The following is a 9,206-nucleotide window of genomic DNA, read 5'->3' on the forward strand; positions in this document are numbered from 1 at the left end:
CCCGTGCGCCTATCCGCACCCTCTCCTTGCTGGGATAGCCCGTCAGCGTTCCCCTGGTCACGGTCCTTCTTGTGGTGAATGGTCAAGTGATAGTGCTGGAGTGCGAGGCTCCAACGTAGCAGCCTTTCATTTGTCCCTGACACAGTGTTTAACCAGCTCAGGGGGTTGTGGTCCGTCTCCACAGTGAAGTGGCGCTCGTATAAGTACGGCTGGAACCGCTGCAGTGCGCAGACAATGGCCAGGCACTCCTACAACTTTTAACAGTTTGGAACTGAGCATGTGCAACCTCAGAGAGGTGGACAGAGAGATAAGGAAAACAACAAACAGCAGGTGGAGCTATACAAATACATTTTATTGAATAAGTGGCTGTACTACATTTTAATTACATGCAATTACAAAAGTATTCAGATCCAGGTGCTGGCTTGAAAATGTACTATACTTTTTGTGGGACAACCCCTAAAAGGGAAACTGTCCGACGGCATCATAAACTGGTGTCAGAACCTGAGCAAAACACTGGGTGCCTTTTTTGAATCGACCCAGCTTTTTTTTTAATAATCTATATTAAGCAGCTCCAGGGCTAGACAAGCCACGCTGGGGTCCGAGTACGTCACATTTATGAGTCATTCATGTAAAAAACTAACTTTTTCTTGCACTCATAATTAGAAAAGATGAGACAAATAAGATTTCTGACAGTATGAACCAGAGATTTATTTTGATAGCAAAAACAAAAAAAAAATTGAGAGTTTACATGAAGAGGAATGAAGGATCAAATAGTAAGATACTGTCCAGACTCGAAAATTACCAATGTGTGGCTCAGAACGTTTTAATTCATTTTTGAAGCATCTCCAGTTTTCCAGCACAGATGATTTCATCTATCTCAAAATCATTTTCCGTTACAGGGATGGAGTCGCAAATCTGCTCTTGAAAAGCCAAAGCGATGGTATATGGTTTGTCAGAAAGATGATGTCTGCAGCGCTCTAAGAAAGTGTCATAATATCCTTTACCCCTCCCCAAGCGGTGGCCATCCTTGTCAAATCCAAGTCCTGGTACAAGCACAAGATCCAATCCTCCTGTAATAATTTGGTTGTATATAAGTAGTTGCTGCACATCTTAAAGGTTGCAATACAACTTAGATAACTATTCCTGCCTAACCCTCATACACATGCATGCTCACCTCAACCTCCCAGGCATGTGCTCTTAAAAGGGTTGAGCTGAACCCGGACATATCCCCTTCTTCCCCCATTCAGCCCCTCTGACATCAGCATCAAAGCATTTCATGCTCTGATGCTCCCCCTTGCCCTGTGCTGGATCGCGCAAGGCAAGGGCTTTTTTGCTTACATTTTGACACTGCTAGGCGGAGGCTTCTGCCTAGCGGTGTTCCTGGTGACGTCACCAGCTCTGATGGGCAGACTTTAACGCTGCCCTAGCTGTTTTACAGGCTAGGGCAGCACTAAAGCCCCTCAATTAGTGCCGGGCTCCCTGCTTGGTGGAAGACTCCACCTAGCAGTCCCTATGGAGAGCCCAGTACATCACCGGATCTCCAGTAAAAGCCATTGCCATGCGTGATTCAGCGCAGGGGAAGGGAGATGCTCCGATGCACATGTCAGAGGGGCTGAGTGGGGGAAGAAGGGGATATGTCCAGGTTCAGCTCTGAACCCAGACAACCCCTTTAATGGAGAGAGGGGATAATGCTGCAGCCAGACACAGAGCAAACATGCCTAATCTTTATTTCCCCTGACATCTGCTGTCAAGGGAGAGTTGCGGGGCACCTCCTTACACATTAGATGGACTGCTGGTCCCAAATAAATCTGAGGTTGGACATTGTTAATCTAATATTTATGGTCATCTTAAACCTGAGGCTACACTGTAGCTTTTTGATATATATATATTTTGCTTACCATGGACACCTATAAAAAAATATATATATATTTAAAAAAAAATTAAAAATAAAAACAATAAAAAAGGTATTCAGTTGCATCAGCCTGATTACCCAGTGTAACAATACAGCTGTACTAGCCAAAGGGCAATAGATGTCTGTAGACAGAACAACCATAGAGCACTGCAGAGGCCTTAGAAATAATGGAGCATAATTGAAAATATATAGAATGGCAGCAGCAGTGCGTTCATTGGGAAAACAAAACCAAACCTTATTCACCTTTTGAAACATCCTCTGTTCTAGTGCATGTCAATGCCGTGGAGCTGGAACAGCAGGCCTTTCAAATGGTGAGTGAGGGTTTTATTTGATTTTAATACACTGCTGTCTTTCTTTCTTAAACTATGCCAGACGACCCCTTTAAAGCGTACCTAATCTTTAAAAAAACCTCTGCATTAATCAATAGTAGAGTGTGTGTACATGAGGAATATCACTATTTCTGGCCATTATATGACCTGTATCTGGCCTTTTTTAAGCAGTTTTCCATTGTGCATGCTGAATGTCTAGATTGCACTCAGAAGCAGCTCCAAGATCATGGAGAATTAATGACCTGTATGGTTGTGAAGAAGGAACTTAGGAAACGTATATCTCAGCCCATGTAGCTGCAGCAGTCTGTTTGTCTGTGTCTCATTCAGCTCCTGCTCACTCCTCCCCCCTCCCCTCCCCATGGACTTGTATTAAAAAGTGTAACATGATCCTCCTGCAGAGCTGTTCCATTCTGGATGGGTTTAGGCCTCTTTCACACTTGCGTTGTCTGGATCCGTCGTGCACTCCATTTGCCGGAAGTGCCCGCCGGATCCGTAACACCGCAAGTGAACTGAAAGCATTTGAAGACGGATCCGTCTTCAAAATGCATTCAGTGTTACTATGGCAGCCAGGACGCTATTAAAGTCCTGGCTGCCATAGTAGTAGTGGGGAGCGGGGGAGCAGTATACTTACAGTCCGTGCGGCTCCCGAGGCGCTCCAGAATGACATCAGAGCGCCCCATGCGCATGGATGACATGATCCATGTGATCACGTCACCCATGCGCGTGGGGGCGCCCTGACGTCACTCTGAAGCGCCCCGGGAGCCGCACGGACGGTAAGTATACTGCTCCCCGGCTCCCCACTACACTTTACCATGGCAAACAGGACTTTAGTGTCCCGGCAGCCATGGTAACCATTCCGAAAAAGCTAAACGTCGGATCCGGTAATGCGCCGAAACGACGTTTAGCTTAAGGCCGGATCTGGATTAATGCTTTTCAATGGGCATTAATTTCGGATCCGGCCTTGCGGCAAGTGTTCAGGATTTTTGACCGGAGCAAAAAGCGCAGCATGCTGCAGTATTTTCTCCGGCCAAAAAACGTTCCGTTCCGGAACTGAAGACATCCTGATGCATCCTGAACGGATTTCTCTCCATTCAGAATGCATGGGGATAATCCTGATCAGGATTCTTCCGGCATAGAGCCCCGACGACGGAACTCTATGCCGGAAGAAAAGAACGCAAGTGTGAAAGAGCCCTATGGGTTTTCTGGTAATAATTATATTTTATGTAAGGCCCCCAGCCTGTTACCAGTTGCACACCGCTTCAGTCCTCCAGCGGTGATGTGGCCACAAGCAGCATGTCACAGCTGAAGTCAGTCATTAGCTGAAGTGGTGCGTGTGACCATGCCCATGGCCAGCTGGATGTAAACAACATGGGGACCAGAAGATGGAGACTGTGGAGGATTGGAGTTGCATGGAGTAGGTAAGTATAAATCTTCTTTTTCAAGGTGCAGGCATTACATAAAATATAATTATTACCAGAAAACCCCTTTAAGACATTTTTCAAAAGTGAAAAGCAATTAGATGGGGGGAGAGGTAAACAGCTGTTATTAGAGAGGAATGTTTAGTTCTCATGCTAAGACATATTACAAAGTTTCTTGTGGTTGCTTGTACTACTGATTTATGCAAGGTTGCTTGAAAAGTTATTGAACATTTAAGATAAATTGTAGAAATCTAATACACTCATTGACAAAACAAATACACCCAGATAGAAATGTCAGATTGCTACAAAACTTGGCATGCAGTTATATTTCAGCCAGACATGTAAATACTTACAGGTGTGGTCCGATCAGATACTGGGTCTTGACACAAGAGGGCATAAAATCACTTACCATGCTGCTCTATGAAAAGCTCTCAGAGGCTACTTTTGGTTAGTGTACTTCTTGGTGAGATAATGATAAACTGCCAGCTATCTAGTCTATTGTGACCTACTTGTTAGCAGATGTTGGAAGCAAGGGTTACGTGGGGACATGCACACATGGTAAACAGGCTCTGAATGGCCCAGAATGACCACCAGTAGAAAGGATTGTTTGATCCACTGACAAGCATGTGCAGCTTCCACGGTTTCGTTTTCCACCATCCAGACACAGATGCCGCCTTCATTACACACTCTTGTCTCTGCCAAGACCATTACCAAATACTTAACAGAAGGAAATTTGGTGTCCCTGCGCCTATTACATGCCCTGTCATTGACAGTCAATCACCGTCACATTCGTTTGCAATGCATTGTGAACGAGAAACCTAGACTGCAATGGACTGGGACCATATCATCTTTAGCAACGAATCCGGGTTCTGTTTTAAATCCGACATCAGCTGGGTTTGAGTATGGAGGCCTGGTGATGAACGCTTCAATCCTGCCTTTGCTGGTGTGATGATCTGGGGAGCCAATGCATGACAGTTGGTCCCCCCTAGTAGTGACACGAGAGTGTCTAACCGCTCAGCGAAATGTGCAGGACATCCTGCACCACATGTGTTGCCTCTCATGGCAGGGCTTCTCACTGGCATTTTTCAGCAGGATAATGCTCGCCCCCACACAGCAAGGGTTTTTGAGGAATCCCGCTACCAGATTGCAAAGCTTCCTTGGCTGCCCGGTCATTAGATTTATCACCAATCGAGCATTTATGGGACCAGCTGGGATGCCAACTTCAGCAACCTATGACTGTGCAGGATCTACAGGCCGAGCTGCAACATCTGTGGGCAAATGTGCCGCAGGACACCATACAGAACCTGTATGCCTCCATGCCCAACCGTATCTCATGTTGCATTCGGCTAGAGGAGACCCTGCACTGCAGACAGGCTTCTTCTTTAAAGGGGTTTTCTGGGATTTTAATATTGAGGACGTATCCTCAGGATAAGTCATCAATATCAGATCGGCGGGGGTCCGACCCCACCCACCCCTGCCAATCTGCTGGTTGAAGAAAAGGCCGTGCTCTGTGCGAGCGCCGTCTTCCCTTCATAGTTTACCTGCTTGCCGTAACATTGCAGTGGTGAGCAGGTTTAATTACAAGAAGCTGGTCCGACGCCCAGCACCCCCGCCGATCTGATACTGATGACCTACCCCTTTAAGGAAGTGTGCAGGCTGATGGGATACCTTAGGGATGCATTCTAAAAGTATGTTAGTGCTGTATACATGACCTGTGTACCACAAGTCACCCTGCCCATGATGAGCAAACTTTAAAGCTAACCTCTGTCATCTGAATCAGCACTGCCAGAACATTTCCATCACCCTCACGAGAGGGGCGGGCATATTCCTACATTGAAATTTAAAGCAATCCATTCTCCCATCTGCCTTTTTACTTCAAATAAGCTACAAATCCCAATAGATGTAAGAAACACCTTTTCTTTTTAACATTAGGGTCTAATTCTTGTTTCCGTTATGAACTGATGAGAGACTAGATTGCTATGAAACAAACGTGAACGAGCCGAGGCTTTCTCACCGGTGGCCAATGCCTCCTCTCTGCCGTCGTCCTCTTCAGGCTGGCGTATATTCCATGCAGTTACCGGTAATAGGCTGATTTCCTCCAGTGAACTGAGCCTCATCATATCCATACGTGTACTGCGAGGCTGGTAACGTGGAATGAAACACAATTTGCCTTGGTGGAATATATCGCGTATGATGTCTCCAGTCTGAACCTCATCGGACATACTCAGAAATACAGCAATGCGCCGGGCTGTCTGGTAACGGTGGTGAGAGAGAAACTGCAAGAATATTTCATCGTGAGAAATGCTACAGCTTCCAAAGAAAAAGCAGAAAACCCAATGCTGTATTTCAATCTTCACATCATACTTTGGTCATAAACGTAACATAAATAATAAGGGCCGGAGCAATGTTTTTGGTGTGGGCAGCAGGTGAGTGGATCCTGACCTACAGACTGCAAGCTTCTGGGCTGAAACCTCTTGAGCGTTTCTAGGTGGGTTATCCAGGAATTTGATATTGAGGGCCTATCCTCAGCCATCATCTTCAGATCAGCGGGGGTTTGACGAGGCAGTGGCACTCCGTAAGCATTTAGGCCTCTTCCTAGGCCAATGATGTCACCATACATCGGTCACGTGACCTAGGTGCAAGTGAATAGTCTGAGCTGCAATACCAAGCACAGCCACTATCCAATGGGTGGCGCTGTGCTTGGTAAACTGTGAGGAGACTGCAGTGCTCACTGGAGCACTGCAACCTCTTCAAACAGCTGATCGGTGGTGGCACCTGGATCCAGACCACCGTCGATCTGATATCGATGACCTATCCTGATAACAGGCCATCAATATTAAATTCCTGGCGCTTTCACGTCTAGGTTTCTCCTGGAGTTTCTCTGCCCTTTTGCGTTTTTAGTTGCCCCTGTGCTTTTTGCAGCATTTTTTTTTGCGGAAATAACACCAGCTCCAGATGTTAGCTGAAGGTCTATGGGAAATATTAAAAGCAGGACAAGCTCTGTTTTGCTGCTGCTGTTTAATTTTTGTTTTTCTAGCTTCTTTTAAAAAACGTGGTATGCTGTAGCTCTTGGCATGTTTTCAGGTGTTTCGACATCTCCTCTACAGGAATAAACTACGAACATTCTTTGTTTCAGGTGTGTAAAGCGCAAAGACCCTTTGAAATCCTCAGTCTGCACAGAATGTCGTAGTCTACTTTTTAACCCATTCCGGACTGCCCATAGACCTTACACCTCTGGGAGATCTGTGCTCATCTCGACAAGGAGGCAAACAAACAAAAAACTGCCGAACCTGCCAAGACAAGCAGGGGACACTGGAACCACTGGGTGTCCCTGCGGACACAGGAGAACTGCCATCCGCACACCTCCACTCACTGAATGACATCCTGGAAGCTGTGCTACACGCACACCTTCCATACCTTGTGACTTCTCAGCCCCGTGTCCCCTGACGATTCTTGGGGCTATATGAGTAATTGATGAAATGCGTTGGGACACAGCTTCTTTACCTGGTGATCCCCCACGAGACAGGACACCACTCGCCACGGGAACACACAGTATTTTTTAGTTTCTACTCCTATTTCATGTAAGTAGAGATAGGGTGATCTAGGGCCTTGATAATAGGGCAAGGTTCCGGACGGGGCGATGACTCCGTATCAGGAGGTCATTAGGGTGTACTAGCCAATATCAGGGCATACTAGAGACATTTTAGTACCGCTAGCCCCGCCTCTGCATTGGCAACGTATTAGCACGACTGTGGACGCGACACGTGCACACCACACCACTGTACAATAGATGGTAATCCTGTCTATGATATGCCCTCATGGCTGAGCAGCCTGCCAGCAGTATATGGAAGTGACAGGTGGTGAGCGGCCGTTTTAAATCATTGCCAGAGAGCTCCTTTAGGCCCCTTTGAGACGAGCGAGTTCCACGTGAGTATGCGGCAGCTCCTGTCCTGACCTTCCTGCACTGAGGAGGTTGCATAGCATCATAAATCAATATAACGCTATGTAACCCTTACAGGTCTGGAATGTATTGGATAACACTGACAACATTATGTCCAATACATTGCAGATCTCTATGGGTTACATAGCATCACAAATCAATATAACGCTATCCCCCCCCCCGGGAGTCTGATACGTGCAACTATCGTCTGAAAGGGGTCTTAACGACTAGAAATCTCTGTGTGGTACCAAAGGTGTTCTACATTAGCATTTCTCTCATACTGCAGGCACAAATGTAGATGTAAAATTGGCTTCAATAGTAAAATCCAGGTTTCGTGGCTCCGTTTACTTCTAGTGGGAGACTACGTTAACAATATGGCCCCTCACAGAGCTTGTGCACAACATATGCTGCCAAATAAAATATGCCTGATTACCTCAACATAGATTTTTTATATATTTTTTTCATTGTTCCAAAGTATTAAATTAATAGTAAATTTAAAAAAAATGGCCTATTGTTTAGTGTTTACAGCTCCTATACAGGCCTATAGGTGCTGGTACAACAGTCATATCGCCCTCCATTTGTCCCCCGCGTCTTGTTTACCAGCCAGATTTTAGTAAGAAGTAAGGTATGGATGGCAATGACGGCAGGATAAGACTACACAGGGTTTGTTTGTAGTCTGTTACCATGGAAACATAACTGTCTAATTGCAAAGCTATAGGACATTTTTAACCTCTTCCGGACCTCCGCCATACATGTACGGCAGGATTCTGGTCTTTAAAGATGGTGCCCGCTTGTGAGCACCATAACCGTTGGGTTTCTGCTGTTTTCAACAACAGAGGCTAATGTCTGCGGTCAGCGGTAACGCCGATTGCAGCCATTGAACCCCTGGCATGCCGTGGTCAAATGTGCTAAAACCAGGAGCATCATTAAAGCTAGAGTATTGTAAAACTGGAGAAGTTGCCACACGATAACCAATTAGGTTACAGTTGACATTATCCTAAGGGCTTGACACATGAAAGCTGCAACCTGATTGGTTGCCACTGACATCTGTGGTAGTTGTGATAATCTCCCTCACGGTGTTTTTTTCCTTGATAAACTTTATTTGTAAGCACACAGAGAGCACACTAGCCTCGTATCGCCTCTATGTAATTTGTGTTCCCCCCTTATATGATATGTTTGTTTGCCTGTGAGTGACCTGGTCGCCCCACACACCTTCCGAGTCACTGTCTGGGACTGCTGCAGCTTCTCTATGTCGCTTAGGACTGCTAGCCTTTCCTTCAACTGAGCCCTGAGCGCCCGCTTAGCGGCTTGTATCGACGCCATCTTGCCTTGAATGGTAAAAACAAGGAAAAAATTGAGCGCTTGTCAGTTGGCTCCTCCCACAGCTGCCAGTGTGCCCCCCGCTGACTGGGCACTGACCTGTGTGCTCAGGGACATAGCACACTACTGGGGGAGGGCAGCGGGCTGTAAAACTACACTTCCCGACATGCCACCTTCTGGCATTGCATGCCGGGAGTTACAGCTTCACAAACAGCTGATGACCACCGCTGCACAGAACCTTACACCGCGGTGACGTCATGCAGTCACGCGACGTCACGAAGTATACG

General features: G+C 46.4%; 1 protein-coding gene across 1 annotated transcript; it reads right to left on the reverse strand.

Annotated features, from left to right (window-relative positions):
* Nucleotides 1–338: 338 nt before the first annotated feature.
* Nucleotides 339–9,164, reverse strand: MTHFS (methenyltetrahydrofolate synthetase). Its single transcript, XM_040414377.1, has 3 exons — nt 8,812–9,164; nt 5,674–5,935; nt 339–1,070 (listed from the first exon to the last, which is right to left on the reverse strand). Exons 1-3 carry the CDS (start codon nt 8,920–8,922, stop codon nt 829–831), a joined length of 615 nt encoding a protein of 204 aa, XP_040270311.1. The 5' UTR covers nt 8,923–9,164; the 3' UTR covers nt 339–828.
* Nucleotides 9,165–9,206: the final 42 nt, after the last annotated feature.

The sequence above is a fragment of the Bufo bufo genome, chromosome 1, assembly GCF_905171765.1.
Source record: "Bufo bufo chromosome 1, aBufBuf1.1, whole genome shotgun sequence".
NCBI classification, from domain to species: Eukaryota; Metazoa; Chordata; class Amphibia; order Anura; family Bufonidae; genus Bufo; species Bufo bufo.

What these genes read in the sequence shown, in the direction of transcription:
- MTHFS (XM_040414377.1), bottom strand. Translation starts at nt 8,922, where the DNA reads ATGGCGTCGATACAAGCCGCTAAGCGGGCGCTCAGGGCTCAGTTGAAG. An exon ending in CCCAGACAGTGACTCGGAAG is followed by an intron (nt 5,936 to 8,811) that starts GTGTGTGGGGCG and finishes ATATTCTTGCAG; the next exon opens with TTTCTCTCTCACCACCGTTA. An exon ending in AGAGGAGGCATTGGCCACCG is followed by an intron (nt 1,071 to 5,673) that starts GTGAGAAAGCCT and finishes AAATTATTACAG; the next exon opens with GAGGATTGGATCTTGTGCTT.